The following is a 20,384-nucleotide window of genomic DNA, read 5'->3' as shown; positions in this document are numbered from 1 at the left end:
GGGTTTCTCTTCACTGTTGCTACCTCTATTATTTCCAAGTTGCCGTGAGGAGGAGAAATCAAAGTCATCCATATAAATAAATATATGAATCAAAGATTTCTCATTTTTAATTTATGTCGACTAACATGTACATGAACCCAATAGCAGGGTTACAAAATCAATGTATATGAACCAGAATTCCAGCAAACTGAGGATTTTGAAATCCTTACTGCTATCGACAATTACAAAATCAATGTATCCGTTACAAAACCAAATGCATTGCTGCTGCTCATTTTGCAGTAATGGAAATTCTCACATATGAAAGAGGTCTCTGGTAAGCTCATCAACAAGTACACTGAGCACACCCCTCTCCAAATCCCTAACAACTTCATCCACTTCAACAAACCCAAACATGGTCACATCCCAACCCAAATCCCACATACAATTCAGCTCAGGCTCCCTGTTATTCACGTCGAATTCAAGCATTCTAGGCACATACTCTTCAGCCCCACATTCCAGTTTTCCATTCTTCCCATACAGTTTCAGCTTATCAATGTCTTTACTCAACTGCTTAACCAGCTCATCCAGAGACTGGACTTGAGTGAAGCTTATGGATACCTTCACAAAATTGGGATGCACAGCGAGCTCTTGCCTTTTACCTTTTCTTTTCATTATCTCGTAGCTGCAGTCTAATGTGAGCTTAATGTCTTCGGGATGAGTGATGTACTTGTACTCATGATCGTAGTCGCTACTACTAGCGTGGAGAATTCCGAAAGGGATTTCGAGTCTGAAAAGTGCCTCTGCTGTGTTGAGGAACAGTTGGCTCTGGATCACTATCTGCTTGAGAAGGATTTCAGTTTCTGTAAGTGGCTCTTGTTTTCTCCATTTGAAAGGCTTCTGTTGCTCCAATTGCAATGTGGATGAAATATCCAAGGTGTCTTCATGGGTTGATTGGGTTCCTGCAACTTTAATTATTAACTTACTGAACCATTTGTTGCCACTTGCATTGATTTATAGGTTCATATGTAGAAATGTAGTAACTTTTGTTGATGAACTGCATGGATTGACACTTGGGTTTTGAAATAGATATAGAAAAATCTGTAATCTCTCTATGGAGGTATAACTGTTCTTGAAAAAAAAAAATGGTTTTTTTGAAAGGGAAAAAGAAATTGTTTTTGTTTATGTGAGATGGGGAATTCAGTTGAAAGCAGAGGTTCTACTTACCATTAAGTGCATTTGGTGATGTAATGCACTCATCAGCTCCAAAGATTGGTACTTGATCATGTTGATCGTTAGGTACTACTGAGACTGAATTTTGACGCTGCATAACAATCAACAAAATTTTGAGTTGGTTCCCACCAAGGTTGAATTGATGAACAGAATCTTGCTTAACTCTAATAGTTAGAACCTTTCGGGTTTTATGGAAGATGAACTTACACTGTCATGTGGGACTAGAGTTTTTGGTTCTCGGAGGCTTCGGAATTCGTCTTCATTGTGACCATAGAAAGTAGGAGCCTCAGCTTCTTTCTGTAGGTTCTGTACCAAATGTAGTGGTCGAGTGCTTTCTGTTGATTTGTTGGACTTGACTATGCGTGGCTCTGCTTGTTTCAACCTGCTGGCTCTACCCTTTTCTGCTCCACTGTGGCCACTGACTTTATCATGGGTTCTATGTGTCACTTGCTCCAAAATAGATTGTTTTGGTGGCCTTGTCAACTTATTCAGCGTTCCATTTCTTCTGGTCACTACTTCATCCACTCTTCGAGGAATTTCACTTTTATTCACTCTTCTAGTTTTTGCCTTCTGTAAGGGTGCTACATGATGAACAGCTTTCTCTTTCATAGCTGGTGGAATGCCTAAATTTTCTTGATCTGAGTCCTTTTGAGGAAAATCATTCATATGGATGTTCAATTCAGCTGAACTTTTTCTTCTCACCAGATTCTCGTGGTAAGTGCCATTTGGAACTCCTCTGGGTTGCACGGCATTAACAACTTCTATCATACTGTTTCTATTTACCCTGGCTTGGCTTGTGTGAGGCTGCTTTGCTGCCTTGTTGGATGTACTCTTGGATACCATCTCAGTATCTTGTTGTTTTCTTACCTGCAACTTTTGTTCCCCATACCTCATAGTATCTTGCTTTCTTTCTCTTTCGTGATTATCCTTACTGCTGTTCTGTCTGAATTGGGCACTTTGCTGCTTATCTGTTTTCATGGTGGTTGTCTTTCCTGATCTTGTCACAGGTTTTATTCCCATCAAGTCTTTTGAGGATTGTTTTCCATCATGAATAACCATCTCAAGGCCAACATTGTTGTTGGCAGGCAGGACCTTTTCTGCTTGCAGAAGAAAAGCAGTGTTTTTCTGCATCAATGGATTCTTATTGCCTTCTACCACTTTCTGTCTACTTGTGGATACCAGATTCTCACCATCTTTGGTCTTAACACCAACAATCTTATTGCTTTCCTGCGTTGTGTGCCCTATTGCAGCTCCCCTTTCTCTTGGTTTCTTGGGGATGTTGTCTTTCTGTGTGGTAGTGGATTTTGCGTTTTCATTTTTGGGAAGCTCATCCAGGCCCATCAGCTTTGCAATAACATTTGGAATCCTATCTTTTTCTAGTTTAGACACTTTCTGGTCTGACTGTTTTGATGGATTTTTGACATCAGGGATATAGCTGACTGAATGCCTGCGAGAAACTGAGGTTGCTGTCTCTCTGCCTTGCTTCTCATCCGTACTACCTCCTGTGGGGTAAGTCAAAGCTGCCATCTTAGGCTTGAGGGCCATCCTTCCTACTTCTTGGATTTTACGAGCATGTCTTGTTGATTTGTCAAAGGAAAACCTTGGCAGAGCCAGTTGCTTTTGTTCTTCTATTTGGTCTTCACCATCTTCATCTTCGTCTAGCAATGTGATCCGACTTTTCCTTTGGGAGGTGGTCATATGTTCTGAAGCTTCCTGCAGGTTCACAAGCATTCTCAAGGACTCTTCCAAATCCATGGCCCCTTTAAACAGTTCCTTCCCGATCTCTATTGAAAACTTATCAACATTAACACCATTGGAGCAAGCTCTAAGGATCTGGTTTAGTTTCTGTGCCCCTCTGGATATTTCTTCTATATGGAAATTTGAAAGGTTAGGGAACTGACTACTTGAACCCCAGTACATGTTGACATTTCCCTTTCTTTCCATTTTTTTGAAGTCCATGGATCCCCTACCAATTTGATTCAGAAACCCCATCACTGAACTTTTGCTTGATGAACTTGTTCTGGTGAGTTTTGTGGCTCCATTCTCAAGTGCAAAAGCCAAGGCCATGGAAAGATCTACTATTTGTCCTGAGTTACCACCTCTCCCATAAGCAACCATCTGGTTTGAAGCTTCTTGACGAATAGGTGTTCTACTACTTCTAGTTGACCTGCTCTGGGGGTTCCCAGTTCTGGAACTAGTCTACAAGAGTGGAAAAAACATTTTGAGACAAAATTAATTTCATTCCATCTGCTTTAATAATAATCATATTGCAGCAATTTCAGGTATGATCACTTACTATTCCATGGGTTTTTGTATCCCTTGATCCTCTATAAGTTTGCTTGGAATAAGCATATGCATCTGTATGAAGACATCATAGAGTGCGATAGGAATCAATTTAAGTATATGTATATTCTCTAGCTATAAATCATACATAACTGTTTGACCTCCGCAGATGTCAGTTCAAGTGTACTGTTTTGCGCCTTCATCGGTCCTAAAGTGGAAATATATCTCATTTGATCAAAACAAAACAGATCATTTTTTGTCTATCCATATTTAGTTTGTGAGTAAAACAGGAGAAGCAATGGTCTACCACTATGTTCTGTCTAATCAGTTTAGATCAAACTGACCATCTGGCACCCATTTTCCTAATCGTCTTGAAGAAATTTCAATTTTCAAGTATGAAAGTTAAACAGATAATATATATGAGGGTCTTAGTTAGTGTAGTTTTAAATTTAATTTGCTGCAGGGACAAAGAACAACAAATATGTCATAGAACAACAATGCAATTTCTACAAGTGAAGGTGCTTTTGCAGTGCTTTCACATGCATACTCTTTGAATAAAAGGACAAAGAACTAGATTATTTTCTTAAATATTGTGTTTGTTCTTTCAAGTGATCCTTATACACTTCTTGCTGCTTTTTTAACCATTGCTTGCACTCAGTGCACAAGAATCATAGTTCTCATTAATTTTTGATTTCAGTCTTTAAGTGCAGCCCTAATTCATGCTCTTTGAATTGGTAATGAGGAAATTCTAAACGCTCATATCTTCTTCATTTCATAATGACCAGGACAAGTTTCAGGAGGTTAAATATATACTTACCTATAGCCATTGCGTTTGAACGGTTTGAGCTCTGCGCTGGTGCAGCCATTCGTTCCTTCCTAACCCGAAGATCATCCAGCAGCTTTTGCGCAAAATCTGATCTCTTCGCCATGTTGTGTGTGCAGCAGTGCAGACCTGCAGCTGCCACTCTGTTTCAGTATTGTCTCAACAATACATGAGCAACAAATTTGTACATTGTGTTTTTGGTAGTAAATTCTTTTGCATATAGGGAGAGAGATGAGAGGTAATGCTCTATTACTTGAAATTGTGGTTGAGGTGATTCTTTCAAAGTTGGTTGAGGTGGGAAGTCCATTCCAAAACTAAAGTAAACAGTGTTGGAAGATTCTTTTATCATATCATAGAAAGATTGAAGTGTACGTTTAGCTCTCATTCTCTCTATGTTTGTGATCGTGTGCCTGACTTACATTTCAATCTAAGCAAGGGCAGGGTTTTCAAAGTGCTTCTCTTCCAAGCTTGTCCATGCGCAACTTTTGCTCAGTTTTCAATGAGTATCTTCATCTTTCGATGTAATCGGTAGGTAAACTGCTACTTTATTGACTTTATTCTATTTGGAACGGCATCCCGATTTTCATATTGATCTATACTAAGTTTTGCCGCATTCTACTTGTCAGTCCTGCAATTGCTCTGTTATTGAGCTAGATATATTACGGAAGTATGTGCTACAATTTCACTGGTGCGAGTGACCCTTATAGTTGGTTTTCAATCCATGGATCCAAAAGCTTATCCTGAACTTAGAGGATTGGGCGTGTGGTGGTTCGAGTCCACGTGGATCCCTTTATTGCTATGAGCATTACTGAATTGTTCCAAGAATGATTTGAATTGCCAATTTTCTGAAGAATTTATTGAAATGTGGGTTTTAGTTTTTGTTAAATGGTTTCTTTCGCTGTTAACAGCCTGGTTACTCAGTCTCTTTGCTCTGCAGCCTCTGCCCTGCTATGCTCCTCATTTCCTCTTTGTGGTACAAGCTGTGTCAATGCCAGTCGCATGAATCTTCGTGCTCTTCATTACAGCCAAAGCCAAGCCTTCGATCATCAGTTCAGTGGCAGCACGAATTCTGTTATAGTAGATACTTTGAGCTGATTCTGAGTAGTGTGTAGACCCAAATCAACATTAGAAGATTGTTTCAGGGACAAAGCAGCCTAGAATTCTGGTGCTTAGTTTACGTAAGGGATATACTTTGCTACCTCTTTCCCGTTTCTATTTGCAGCAAGGCTGTTGTATTCTGTTGAGAAAGGAATCCTTTTCTGGTCATGTGGGTTTCTCTTCACTGTTGCTACCTCTATTATTTCCAAGTTGGTAGAATATGTGAGGAGGAGAAATCAAAGTCATCCATATAAATAAATATATGAATCAAAGATTTCTCATTTTTAATTTATGTTGACTAACATGTACGTTTTGATTATTGTATCAAAGTCATCCATATAAATAAATATATGAATCAAAGATTTCTCATTTTTAATTTATGTCTACTAACATGTACGTTTTGATTATTGTTGTACCAAACTTTTGATGGGTGGTGGTTATCAAAATCCTTCGTTTTGTTTTTTTTGTTTTTTTTTTGTTTTTTTTTGGTAAATGAATGAATATATAGAAGAAACCTGGCTTTAAACAAAGCCAGACAAGCAACAAGGAACAGTAGCTAAAAAAGCTAACAAGGCAACACCCTCAGCAAAGAGGGAACAGAAAAACAAAGGGAAACAAACACCATCAACCTAACAGCTATACATCCCAGAGATGGCCCCATTAAGAAGGGAGTCTCCATTCATGAATAATATAACTGTTAGAAGGAGAAGGAGGGATCTTCCAAGACAATAAGCATAACCGCATGGACTCCACAATTGCCTTGAACACAACAGTAGAAGGGAGGCTTTCGTTACGGAACTTGCGGTTATTTCTCTCGCGCCAGATAGCATAAACTGCAGCTTGCAATGCCAACTTTTTTATTACAACATATAAAGATTTACCCTTCCAGTTAGCAGCAGCCCAAGGAATGAAATGCTGCCAAGAGAGGAGAGGATTACTCACATCATATTTAGACAAAATGTGAGTCCAAATGCCAGAGGTATAAACACACTCAAAGAAAAGATGGTTGTGAGTCTCATCAGCAGCAAGACAAAAAGCACAGTCATGGGCAGCAAGAGGAGAAAAAATTCTTACACGATCCATAGTTGATAACCTTCCTCTAATAGCAAGCCATAAGATGAAGCTCCATCTAGGAACACAACTACCAAACCAGACTAAATGATACCAAGGAACAATAGGCCTAGAAAAACGAAGAGCATTCCATGCAGAAGAAGTTGAATAAACCCCATTCGAAGAAAGAGTCCATCGAATAGAATCACTAACCTCAGAGTTAGGAATGATTTGGGTCAATGAAACACGAATCTCTAGTAACTCGTGAGAGAGAGAAGGCCATCTCCAATTATTATTATAGATAATATCACTGACCATGGCAGAGGTAGAGAGAGCAGAATCAGCAATGATATTAGATGACCATCTAAGAGTAAGAGGTCCAAGAGGGTGCCAATTATCAAACCACAAAGAAGTAGTACAACCATCACCAATGATATTAGCAAAGAAAGATCGACAAAGCTCCCTAATTTTAAGCATTTTTCTCCAATTCCAAGAACACACGGCAGGATGAGGAGCATTCCAGAAAGAATTATTCCTTAGTAAATAAACTTTCACCCAATTGGTCCATAAGTTGGAGGAACCTGAAACAAGATTCCAAATGTGGCGAATCATCAAAGCTTTGTTCCAACAATGTAAATCTTTAATGCCAAGCCCTCCTTCAGATTTAGGGAGGCAAATATCAGACCAAGAAACTTTAGCAGCAGCCTTACCTGAGCAATTACCAGCCCATAAAAAACAACGAAGCCTTTTTTCGATATCCTTCAGAACTTTTTTAGGAAGAATTAAATGAGACGCCCAGTACACTTGGATGCTAGATAAAACAGATTGAATAAGCTGCAATCTTCCAGCGAAAGAGAGCACCTTATTCTCCCAACTTTTGATACGAGTCTCTATTCGATCAATCAAGGGAGAGCAGTCCTGCATTCTCAATTTGGTAGTAATTAGAGGAATACCCAAGTAACGAACAGGGCAAGTCCCCACATGAAAGTTCATAATTCGAAGAATAGATTCAATTGAGTTCACATCCACACCAGATGGAAAGATTTTACTCTTAGAAACACTTGCAGTAAGGCCAGATAACGATTCAAAATCAGAGAGCGCATCATGGAGAGTAAGAACAGAATTTTCATCACCATTACAGAACATGAGCAGATCATCAGCAAAGCATGAGTGAGATAAATTCAACTGATCACACCGCCAATGATACCGGAAACACGGCGAGCAATTTATTCTTCGATGAATACAAAGAGAGAGGACTTCCATAGCAATAACAAAGAGGTAGGGCGACAAGGGGTCGCCTTGTCTTAAACCCCGCTTGCTAGCAAAGAAACCTGCCAATTCACCATTAACAGCCACATAAAATCTCAGGGAAGAAATGCAGCTCTTGATCCATCTAATCAAAGTGGGAGGAATATTAAAAGCTTCAAGGGTCGCAAGAATGAAATCCCATTCAACAGTGTCATAAGCTTTCATAATGTCCACCATAAGAGTACATCTAGGATGACCAGTAGCTTTATGGTAATCACGAAGGAGTTCTTGAGCAAGAAGGATATTGTCTCCAATTCTGCGCCCAGGAATGAAGGCAGATTGGGAAGGCCCAACAATAAGATGAAGAACACCCTTTAGCCTGTTTGCCAACAACTTGGCAATAATTTTATATAAAGTGTTACAGCAGGATATAGGTCTAAAATCACTCATAGTAGTGGGGTCAGCCACTTTAGGAACAAGAGTAATGATGGTGGAATTTAACTCCTTTAAGAGGAGACCTGAAGAGAAAAATTCCTTAATAGCAGCAACAACATCTTCACCAATAATCGACCAAGCTTTTTGAAAGAAGCAACAGTTAAAACCATCTGGGCCCGGAGCCTTATTAGGATTCATAGAGAAATAGACTGCCTTAATATCATCATACGTGAACTCGTGGCATAAAGAATTTGCAAGATCAGGACTAATAAGACTAAACCCCAATAAATGCAAATTATCCAAAGAGAACCTTGAACGATGAAAACTTTGACCAAGGAGATTCTGAAAGAAGTTTATAGCTTCATCTTTGATCTCAATATCCGAAGAAGCAACAGACCCATCACTGCGATTAATAGAAACAATCTGATTCCTGTTTCTATGCTTTGTCAAGGTCTTGAAGAAAAAAGCAGAGTTTTTGTCCCCATGCTTGAGCCATTGCACTCTAGACTTTTGTTTCAACAACTTTTCTTCAGTAGCAAGAGCACTAGCATAAGATTTACAGAGAGCTTTTTCTTGGATTCGCAAAGAGCCATCAAAAGGATCAGTATCCAGCAAATGCTGGCAGTTATCTAAGGCTACTTTGGAATTAGAAACTAAGGTCGAAACATTGCCAATAGAGTTGCGGTTGAGGAGCTTGAATTGGTCCTTTACAAGTTTCAGCTTCCAACAGACTTGGAATTGTTTAGATCCCCGAACATTGGTAGCCCACACACCGGAGACAATTGTAAGGAAATCTTCCCTATCAGCTAAGAAGTTAAAGAACTTAAAGGGAGCTCTGTGGGTTCTGATAGGTAAACCAAATTTAACCACCAAAGCAGCATGGTCAGAAATACCAGGGGGCAAGAACACAATACTACAATTGGGAAAAGAGTTCATCCAATACTGATTAACCAAGGCACGGTCCAACTTTCTGGAAATAAAATTACCATCAACTTGCTTATTACTCCAAGAATAGTAAATACCAGAGTAGTTAAGATCATCAAGCTCAGAATTATGAAGACAAGAGTTGAACTCATTCATAGCGTTACTAAAACGATTATTGCCACCAACAGTTTCCTCACATCTTCTAGTAACATTAAAGTCACCAATAACTAACCAAGGAGAACTACTACAGACACCAGCAAAGTTTTCCATGCTATGCCAAAGCTCTCTCCTAGTTGAGTCATCATTCGAACCATAGACAAAAGAGGCAAAGTCATCGACCTGAAGGTCTAAAAGTCTAAGCTTGCAGTGAACAACCTGACTAGAAGCATCCAGTTTGTCAAGAGAAATTTTGGTGGAGTTCCAAAAAATCCAGATTCTTCCATTAGGATGACTGCAAAAGTTATTAATAAAGCTCCAATTAGGAAAAATAGATCTTGATAAGGAGTCAGCATTTACCTCCCTTACACGCGTTTCCACAAGACAGAAAAGATCAAGGTGATGCATAGAAACAAGATTTAACACTTCCAGATGCTTTGAAGGGTCATTGAGACCACAAACATTCCAACAACCAAAATTAATCATTGGGAAATAGAAGCAGTGGGAGATGCCTGGGCATTAACAATCTTGCCCCCAGAAGAGTTTTTCTTTTTAGTCCAACTTGGACAAACGTACCCAGTAATCGTAAGTAACCTACTTAGATTCATGAGGTACCATAGCAGACAGACTAGAGCTCTAACTGAATATATCTTAACCTGTCACCTCATCCAAGGTTCAACCTTACGATATACATTGCCTGAGGATGCAACCTGCAACCCCGGATCCTTAGGCCAACCTGACCTTCAGATCAAAACATTAAACGAGTCGCACCGGACCCTAAATGTCAAATCAAATCAAACGGAGAAATCACAACCTGTGACTCTCACATCCTCAGACCACCGGTCGTCCGATCAAAACGTTAAATCAAATCAAAAGGAGAAATCACAACCTGTGACTCTCACATCCTCAGACCACCAGTCGTCAGATCAAAACATTAAATCAAATCAAAAGGAGAAATCACAACCTGTGACTCTCAATTTCTCAAACACTTTTCAAAACAATAGAAATACCATTTCCCACCATTTGTTTTCTGAAAAACCACAACCCACCAAAACATATATATTTCATGTAAATATATATATATATATATATATATATATATATATATATATATATATATATATATATATATATACGTAGTCATTCACTCAGGAATACCACTAATACCAACTATAGTTCATTTCGAAAGCTAATCAAAATCAACCAATTAAATCCACTCATAATTGAACCTTGTGAGATTACTCACCTCGAAACTCCCGCTGCGTCTTCAATACAGAACAAAGCAGCCAAACCACAAAACAACCGTCCAAGAATACTTCCCAAGTACCTAATCACATACGGTTTCAACTTAGTAACGATTCACAAACGATTTAAGTTTGAAACCCCTGTTTTGAACTAAAATCTCCAAAGTGGCGCCAATCGAGGCGAAACCACATCCGAGACCTCCCAAAGTCTCCGGAATACATCCACGATCGATACGTCCCAACCACAAGTCGATCGGACGCTCAGATCCTCATGGATCGAATAAATCAACCGGTATGAAACCGTAAAAATCATAACAATTTCATACGAACTCCAAAATATGCGTATTATATATCAAAACGCTCGTATCGACGAGTAGAAGACATATAATACCAGAAACAATCCCATACATGGCCGGAACACCGCCAGAACGCCGCCACAGGCGGTGGCGCACCGTCGCTGGTCAAAACTCAATATTTCCCAAAACTCCCAACATCAAAAAGCTTCATCAAAGCATGCTTGTGAATTCTCATAACTAGCTCGAAGTCAGAAAACAAGCATAAAGGGTTGAAAACTACCTTACAAGCTTTGGATTTTTGCTCAATCTGAGTTGAACCGATTTCCACGTAAATCGATCCAAACAAACACCATAGATCGACTCAGACGACCCCCACGAAGCCAAGGAAGGAAACTTGAAGCCGTGCCGTCGTCGGAGCTACAATTTCCGGTCGGGTCGAAAAACCTCAAACTGCACCGCCTTGCTGCGCCGCACACGGTGGATATCGTCGCTAGAGGACACCACAGGTACCACCAGACGGAGGAGGCGAACCAGCTGTCCAAATTTCACGTCCAGAGGTCGCCGGAGCTGCGAGTTCCGGCCGGGTCAGATCTCCGGGTTCGGGTCGGGCCAGTCGGATATTTTCGATTCTGAAGGTGCAGCCGAGAGAGAAGAGAGAGAAATGAGATATTTCCGGAAATGGAAATATGGAATTATGAAAGAATTTCTGATTTTTCTCAATTTAAACTAAAACAGAAACTTCTTCCGCTAGCCATAACTTCTTCATACAAACTCCAATTTCCACGTTCCGCATGTCCACGAACTCGTATCGACGCGTGAAAGAAGTTTTCGGAGAATCCCAACGTATCAAAAGTCAACCTTTGCGCCCCCCTAAATCCACACTTTTCGAATAAAAATTCGTCCAAAACACTTCCGCTCCGTCCACGAGCCATGAAACCGTCAAATAATCACAAATTAGATTCCAGAAAATCCTCGGAAAATAATAACGAATTTCCGGGGCATCACAGATTTGGTTAATAGCACCGGCAATAGAGAATACAGTTAGCCAATTTGTGGCTGCACCGTCCCCTTTACCTATTAGACACTGTTATTAGTGTGTATTGCCTTAATTGATACGGATAAAAAATAGTGTGCTATGGGACAATTTTTAGTTGTGGCCATCTAATATTTTAACAATATGCTTGGGAGATTCACACCTAATGAGATAGGTGATAAACATGGGAGCATAGAAGGCAATGAAGGTCACCCTGATACCCTTCAGTAGAAAGTTTGACTCTTGTAGGAAAAAGATTTGAGCATGCACGCCAAATACAAATCTGAACCTTCCCAGGCACCCTTGCCTTCCAAATCCGCCGCCATAATTCTTTATACAGATCACCCTGAGATGTAGAAGTCAAAACATGTTCCAATACTTTTGTTCTAGCAATCCAATATGCAGTTTTAGCAAAATAAAACCCTTTTTTTTTCTGGACTCCAACAAGGTTTATCACATATGTTCAGTCTGCTAAGAGGGATACAAAGTACATTTTGAGCCACCTCAAGTCGGAATATTGCATGAACCGCAGCTAGGATCCACTGCCTTGTGCTTGAATCAATCAAGTCTGAAACCAACTCAAACACACAATTCGGAGGTTTCTGAATCAAAAATTGCTGGCAATTGGGGATCCATTTGTCCTTCCAAATATTAACATGAGTCCCATTTCCAATGCACCATTGTACCCTAGCTTTGAGTATCGGCCTTCCACTTAAAATGCTTCGCCAAGAGAAAGAGGGGGAGTCTCCCAACTCAGCCTCCCAGAAAGAGCAGTGCGGATAGTACCTGGCCTTATATAGTCTGGCAATTAAAGAGTGAGGGTTGGAAAGCAGTCTCCATCCCTGTTTGCCAAGCATAGCAAGATTGTATGCATAAATGTTTTTGAACCCCATTCCTCCTTCTTGCTTTGTAAGACACAATTTCTCCCTACTCCTCCAATGTATCTTTCTTTTGTCATCAGTGTCTCCCCAAAAGAATGAAGCACAAAGTTGATGAATATCATCACAAAGAGACTTTGGCAATAAGTAACAGTTCATTGCATACAACGGCATTGTTTGGGCAACTGCCTTGATGAGAATCTCTTTGCCAGCTGCGCTTAAGATCTTTGCTTTCCAACTGACCAATTTCTTTGTCAACTTCTCTTTGATATAAGCAAAGATAGCTGACTTGGATCTGCCCACTCTCATAGGTAAACCCAGATACTTGTCATGTTCTCTAACACATTGCACCCCAAGAATAGAAGCTAATTCTTGTTGTCGATCCTCTTGGACATTGTTACTAAACACAACACTGCTTTTCAGGAAATTCACTTTCTGCCCTGAAGCTCTTTCATAAGTATCCAGAATCAATTTGTACTGTACACATTCCTCATTTGTCGCAGACCCAAATAGAATACTGTCATCGGCAAAGAGAAGGTGATGCAAAGTGGGGGCTTGAGGGCACATAGTGAGCCCCTGAATGGTTTGTTGTTGCACAACTTGGGAGATTAGTGATGAAAGCCCCTCACTACATAGTATGAACAGATACGGTGATAAAGGATCACCTTGTCTGATGTCCCTCGTAGGAGTAATTAGAGAAGAAGGCTCACCCTGAATGAGAATAGAGTAGGTCACAGATGTTACACATTTCATGATTATTTGAATCCACTGAGAAGCAAAACCCAACTTTGTCAGAATGGCAAAAATAAAAGACCAATCTAGCCTGTCATAGGCTTTTGAGATATCAAGCTTCAACGAGAAAAAACCTGTGTCTTTTTTTTTTTTTGAAAAAAAAGAGAATATTATTAGATACGATTAAAATCGTACATGAGGGCATCCAGTACAAACTCTGGAGCATGAACAAACCACTCAAGATGACAATCTGTCTCAAAACTATTACTAGCTAAACGGTGAGCAACTGTGTTAGCTTGCCTAGGTGCAAAACTAACAGTTACCTCCCCCACTGCAGCCAGAAGGCCTTTAATTTCAGAGATTAGGGCGCCTAAATCAGACATATCCTTCACCACCGAGTTGATGGCCTGTACAGCTGATAGGCAGTCACTCTCCAAGATTACCTGAGTGACATCCAATGCTTGTAAAAGTTCCAAACCATACTTTATAGCTAAGAGTTCCGCATGTAGAGCAGAGCTAACAAAGGCAACTCTATACGAAAAGCCAACAATGAAGACACCCAAAGTATTCCTCAAGACACCACCTGTGCCTCCAAACTGGACCGAGGGAAGGTAAGCCCCATCTACATTCAGTTTATAAAAATCTGACCTCAGAGCATGCCATTGTTTCCGGAAAGTAGGTCCATTACGTTCTACTACTGCTGACACCATATTGGCTTGAGAATATTCCTCATACCAAGCCATCGCCGAGGCCACAATACCAGAACTTGTTTGAGACCGGTCCCTCCAGAGCTTTTCATTCCTATTCCGCCAAAGACTCCATAGTAGAACGAGTAGTTTATCAAAAAAAGTTGCTGACAGCGAAGTGACTCTTTCTAAGAACCAATCTTTCCAAGAGGTGGAGGACGGAGGAATGGAGAAAGGAGGAGCTCCTACAATCTCACGAGTCAGACTGCATTGACTAAACAAGTGTTCCACAGTCTCAACTGCATTAGAACAAACCACACACCTCAAATCACCAGAATAACCTTTCCTAGCTAAAGCAGCCCGAGTGGGAAGGAGATTTTGAACCACTCTCCATCCAAATATAGCCACTTTACCAGGAACTTTAGCCTTCCACAAAGCTCTCCAAATCGGACCATAAACATCCCCGTTAGAAGAGGAAGCGAAAACATTACCAATCGAAATGTCTCTAGCTATTGCATACGCTGATTTAACAGTGAAGAAACCCTTCTTATGGAGCTTCCAGGCCACACGATCATGACCAAAACGACGACTGAGAGGGATGGAGAGAACTCGGGCCTCCACCTGGGGTTCAAAACAAGTATGAACAGCTGCTTCATCCCATGACCAAGTATTCGAATCAATTAAATCAGCGACTCTGTCAAAAACAGTCTCCGGGGGTTTGATCAAAGAATGGTGAGAAATAGTAGGGATCCAGTCATTGTCCCATATGCTCACAGAAGCCCCATTACCAATCCTCCAGTGTAAACCAGCCTCCAACACAAGTCTAGCTTCCATGATGCTCCTCCATGAGTATGAAGGTCTCTCCCCTATGTCAGCGGTGAGAAAAGATCCATACGGGTAATACACCGCTTTGAATACTTAAGCCACAAGTGAGTTTGGGCGGGTCAAAAAACGCCAGCCCTGCTTAGCTAACATGGCAAGATTATGAGCGTGTAAATGTTTAAAACCCATACCTTCTTGAGCTTTAGGGAGACACATTCTCTCCCAGGACCTCCAATGAATACTACGCTTTCCATCTGAGTTGCCCCAGAAAAACTGACAACGCATCTGTTGAAGATCATCACAAAGCGATTTGGATAAAGCATAGCAATTCATAACGTAGTTTGGTAATGTTTGAGCAACCACCTTAATAAGCAACTCCCTGCTCCCAACACTCAGGATCTTAGTTCTCCAACTAATAAGTTTTTTGGTGAGACGTTCCTTCAAGTAGGCAAAAATAGCAGTCTTATTATGCCCTACATGTATCGGAATCCCGAGATATAAACCATGCTCCTTAACACATTCAACTCCCAAAATAGTAGCTAAATGGTTCCTCTGATCCAAGCTAACATTACCACTGAACACCACACTAGACTTTTGAAGGTTGACATGTTGTCCGGAGGCCTGAGCATAAATGGTTAGAATGTTCTTGAAGGATTGACGCTTCCCCAAACAGGAAGCTATCATCAACGAACAGTAGATGATGGATAGTGGGAGCAAAAGGAGCTAAGGTAATTCCCTTAACAATTCCACGTTGAACAGATGAAGATATCAAAGCCGAGAGACCCTCTGCACAAAGAATGAAAAGATATGGGGAAAGTGGATCGCCCTGCCGGATTCCCCTAGTCGGTAACACAAAACCTGTAGGAGAGCCATTGATCAATACAGAATAACTAACCGATTTCACCATAGCCAACACAACCTTGACCCAACTCTGACAAAAACCCAGCTTAAGAAGGACTGCCTCGAGATAATGCCATTCTAATCGATCATAAGCTTTAGAAATATCCAATTTGAGAGAGAAAAAGCCATCAACCTGGCTCCGGAGCTTCTTCATAAAGTGAGCTATTTCCGTAGCCACTAAGGTATTATCAGAGATCAAGCGCCCAGGAACAAAAGAGCTTTGCAGAGGAGAGATAACCTGAGGAAGGATAGTCTTCAATCTGTTTTCCATGACCTTGGAAGCAACCTTGTAGACAACGTTACACAAGGCAATAGGTCTCAAATCAGAGACTAACTTAGGTTCTATAATCTTTGGAATCAAAGTAAGGTGGGTGAAATTGGATTCTTGTGAAATCTGACCCGTACTGAGAATCTCTCTAACAGCCATACACACATCCTTCTCAACAACGTTCCAGAACTTCTGAAAGAAACACGGGAACATACCATCTGGCCCCGGAGACTTAGAGGGATGCATTTGGAATAGGGCTTTTTTTATCTCCCCATCCGAGAAAGGTGTGATAAGCTGTTCATTCATGACATGAGAAACCTTAGGCTGCAAGTTATCCAATACTACGTCCATGGCCGTTGGATCCGAGACGTTTGCCCTAAAGATAGACTCGTAGTACTTAATAATCAGTTCATTAATTTCTCCCGAGTTGGTAGTCCACTGCCCATCATCCTTTACAAGACCCTTGATCCGGTTTCGGGCTCTTCTATTAGAAGCTCGTCTGTGGAAGAAGGCCGTATTCCGATCCCCGTCCTTAAGCCACTGAACTCGTGATCTCTGCCTCCAGAATGTTTCATTCGCAGAGAGTAACTCATTTAGACGAAACTGCAATGCTTTTTGCAATTCAAAATGACTCAGTGCAAAACCTTGCTGCATCAGATCCTCCAGCTTTCTTTGAATCAACCTCATCTCTGTTTGTCTTTGTTGGAAAACTTCAGAATGCCAACGCATAAGAAGTTGACATGTCTGCTTTATCTTTCGACCCACTTGCATCATTGGTTCCCCTATAGTGGGGAGCATCCAACCCTGTTGGACCACATTCGAACAATCTCCATGCTGCAGCCACATCTCCTCAAAGCGAAATTGCTTTGGAGTTCGATACCGAACAGCTACATCTGGTGTAACTTCAATAAGAATGGGACAATGATCAGACCGACTAAGGGGAAGAGTAAAGCATCTAGAGAACGGATACAAATCTCGCCAGTGCACATTTTGGCAAGCTCTATCAAGTCGCTCCTTTGTGAAACGATTCGACCACGTAAACCGGGGACCAATGAAACCCATATCGAATAACTCGCAATCAACCAGGGCTTGACGAAATCGATCCATTTGGGCTACAGAACGAGGAGGACCCCCAGACTTATCCATGTGGGAGAGGATCTCATTGAAGTCACCAGCAACAAGCCAAGGAAGACTAACCTGCGCCGCTAGGGTTCGTAATAGATTCCAAGTAGTAGTACGATTCGCTGCTGTAGCAACCCCATAAATACCTGTAAAACGAAACTCTCCTGCAGAGCCTCTGACACCCACCTCTGCATCAATATGGTTAGCAGAATAATGCCTGAGACGAACAGGAACTTCATTACGCCAGAAGAGTGCCAAACCACGACAATCGTCCTCTTTCGGGGCACATACTACGCCATCAAAACCGATTCGTCCACGAACTGTTGTGAGCAGATCCGGAGATGCGAGGGTTTCAGAGAGAAAGACCAAACTAAGGGTTCTGTTGCCTAACAATACTCACCAGGGCATCCTGAGTTTCAATGTTATTCAGGCCCCGACAATTCCAAGCAATAATCTTAAAAGCTTGCATGGAAAATTCGGAAGAGTGGTGACCGTCACCGGCCAGTAGATGGGCTAGACGAGAGGGAGAGCTCTCCTGATAAAATTCTAAATGCCTTTAGGCAGTATGATGAAAAAACCTGTGTCTTGATGTTTCAGCTTATGCATAAAGTGGGCAGCCTCATTTGCCACCAACGTATTATCATAAATTAATCTACCTGGAACATAAGCACTTTGTAATGGGGAAACAATGTCGGGGAGCCATATCTTGAGCCTGTTTGCAATAACCTTTGAGCTAAGTCTGCAAATCACATTACATAGAGCGATAGGTCGAAAGTGTATTGCCTCCTTGGGGTCACTGATCTTTGGTATTAAACACAAGTACGTATAGTTCGATTCTAGCCACATATCACCATAAGTAAGCAAGTTTCTCACTGCCAGACAAACATCAGTTCCAGACCAGAATGTTTCCCTGAAGCATTCCAACAGATTTGATGCCGCCTTTGTTCGACGACTTTGGTGGCAGCGCACAGGGGCAGCGACGCTTTTCAGATCACTAGACACTGCCCATGTTTTTTGTAAATGCCCTATTGCTGCTGCCATACTCACTGCATCCCCTTTTAATTTGGGAAGTAGCTTACTGCCTTCTTTGGAGTTTAAAGATTGGTTACTGGACCATGCTAGGAATCTTCAAAACGACTTGTTTGCTAAACTCCTCATGATCCTATGGGCCTTGAGGAAAAACAGAAATAATATGTTGTGGAATCATACTAAACAATCTGCTGCGGAATTGGTCCTTAGCTCGTTCGCATGGCTGGAGGAGTTTGGGAAAGCACAACAAATAAACAAACCTGCTCATCCAAAACAGAAGCAAGTGTGGAAGCCAGCAGCTCCTGGTAAATGGAAACTCAATGTTGCTCATGGAGGTGTAGGGGGTGTCTTGCGTGATGATGCAGGACAGTTTCGAGCTGCCTTTGCAGCTCCAATCCCTGCTGTTGCGTCTGCAAGACAAGTCGAACTATATGCCATCAAGGAAGGCTTGAAACTGGTGGCCACAATGCAGGTTGGCAATATCATTATCGAGACCGACTGCTTAGAAGCTGTTTCTAGTATTGCAGACACCCAATTTACTTATGTTAGTGATGAAGGGATAATTGATGACATTCGTCAGGAGCTAAACCACAGAACTGACATTAGTGTGCAGCATACTTCACGAGTCTGCAACCGTGTTGCCCATTGTTTAGCTAATTTCGCTTTTGAAGCTCGGCGTAGCTCTATTTGGTTTGTGAAACCTCCAGACTTCATTGTGGGGGTACTAAACGATGATTGTAAACATTTGAGGCAGTTTTTACCTCCATGAATGAAACTTCTTTTGATTCAAAAAATGAGATAGGTGATAAAGGAATATGAAACGACCATGTGAATTATTAGCTAACAACAATCATGGGAAATATAAGGCGCAATTGCCGCATATACCATGATGAACAGAAGATCGATTTACATTCCAACATCTCCGAAGTGATGCTATATTCTAAAAAGAAGCCAAATGGTTAAAAACATTATCCATTGTCCACTTGGTCGCTATTCTTCTTATTTAGCTAGTTTGTGTTGTAAATCATTATGGCTATATCATGTAAATAGATATAGGGTAAATCATTATGTTGTTATAGGCTTACCCTTTCCATGTTTTATGGATGACTTTAGGAATCCTTGTTTTATGGAGGACTTTAGGCTACATGTTCCCTATCTTCCACTATATGTAGTCCATTTCTCATCCATGTTATGAGAGAATACAGAAAATACTACACTCCTTCTCTGCATCTAAACTCTCTCTCTCTCTCAAGTTCTTTGAAGCAAAGCTCTCTCCATTTTCTGCATGAAACACTTTCTATGTTCGTTTTACAACACGTTATCAGCACGAATAGCTCTACGATTTGGATTGCAGATTGACAAGAGGAGAGGTGAATAACTCTTGGGTTGCAGAGAAGAGGCAGTTCATCATTCAATCAACTTCACTCTACCAGCTCTACAACCAAGTAGGTTTTTCCAAACAAAAACCGATTTTGCTGTTTCATTTTACCTTCTGTTCTCTGTGTTCCAGTATTTATTTGAAATAGTAAATCAACTCCAAAACTCACCAAATTTTGTATGCTGGAACCCCTGTGTGTTTACTGCATCTCTGTAAATTTTCATATTTTTCTGGGTAGTTTTGCTTAGTGTTTCAGTTCGTCTTTCGACTGTTGTTCAGTAAGAACTGCAGTCATGATTTATGACTTTTGTTGAAGCATCTAGTTTAACCTAATCCTCTATGAGAGACACTTATTTCTCTTGCACTATAATTGGCATAATTGAATGAGAAAAAAGGAAAATCAGTAGCTTTTAATTTAGCTATCAACTTCTTCAGTTCATGTATATTGTGGCAAATATTTATATATACTTGTTTGGACTTTGTGATAATGATACATCTTTCCTTCATTATTCATTATGATAATGTTTTGTGGTGTTACCTGCTCATATTAAATTTAAATATTTTACCCGCTTAAATTCTTTGCATTAGAATATATATGTGCGGAATGCAGGTACTTAACGAACCGGAAGTTCACACACATAAACATTGAACCAAAATTTCATACATAAATATTGAACCAGAAGTTCACATATAGTATCGAACCTGTAGTTTTGACAACACTGAAATATTATGAATCTTTCCAAGTAGGCTCACCCAATTCGATGTGATGT

At 40.7% G+C, this 20,384-nt stretch overlaps 1 protein-coding gene and 1 long non-coding RNA gene across 3 annotated transcripts; one reads left to right on the top strand and one right to left on the bottom strand.

Moving 5' to 3' along the window:
• Positions 1 to 85: 85 nt before the first annotated feature.
• LOC133731549 (uncharacterized) lies at positions 86 to 4,453 on the bottom strand. Of its 2 annotated transcripts, none has more exons than XM_062158914.1 (5): positions 4,310 to 4,453; positions 3,506 to 3,567; positions 1,417 to 3,408; positions 1,204 to 1,300; positions 86 to 944 (listed from the first exon to the last, which is right to left on the bottom strand). In XM_062158914.1, exons 1-5 carry the CDS (start codon positions 4,419 to 4,421, stop codon positions 292 to 294), a joined length of 2,916 nt encoding a protein of 971 aa, XP_062014898.1. In that variant the 5' UTR covers positions 4,422 to 4,453; the 3' UTR covers positions 86 to 291. The 2 variants fall into 2 exon arrangements, with proteins under 2 accessions (XP_062014898.1, XP_062014899.1); XM_062158915.1 differs by having other exon boundaries at positions 86 to 938.
• Positions 4,454 to 5,080: 627 nt separating this feature from the next.
• Positions 5,081 to 5,703, top strand: LOC133731551 (uncharacterized). The gene is made up of 2 exons (XR_009856712.1): positions 5,081 to 5,179; positions 5,253 to 5,703. It is a non-coding gene; the product is annotated as an uncharacterized LOC133731551 (long non-coding RNA).
• Positions 5,704 to 20,384: the final 14,681 nt, after the last annotated feature.

This window comes from Rosa rugosa, chromosome 2 (assembly GCF_958449725.1).
Source record: "Rosa rugosa chromosome 2, drRosRugo1.1, whole genome shotgun sequence".
Taxonomy (NCBI): Eukaryota; Viridiplantae; Streptophyta; class Magnoliopsida; order Rosales; family Rosaceae; genus Rosa; species Rosa rugosa.
This window is presented reverse-complemented; position numbering and strand designations above follow the sequence as displayed.

What these genes read in the sequence shown, in the direction of transcription:
- LOC133731549 (XM_062158914.1), bottom strand. Translation starts at nt 4,421, where the DNA reads ATGGCGAAGAGATCAGATTTTGCGCAAAAGCTGCTGGATGATCTTCGG. An exon ending in TTCAAACGCAATGGCTATAG is followed by an intron (nt 3,568 to 4,309) that starts GTAAGTATATAT and finishes GTCTTCATACAG; the next exon opens with ATGCATATGCTTATTCCAAG. An exon ending in CTCTAGTCCCACATGACAGT is followed by an intron (nt 1,301 to 1,416) that starts GTAAGTTCATCT and finishes ATTGTTATGCAG; the next exon opens with CGTCAAAATTCAGTCTCAGT.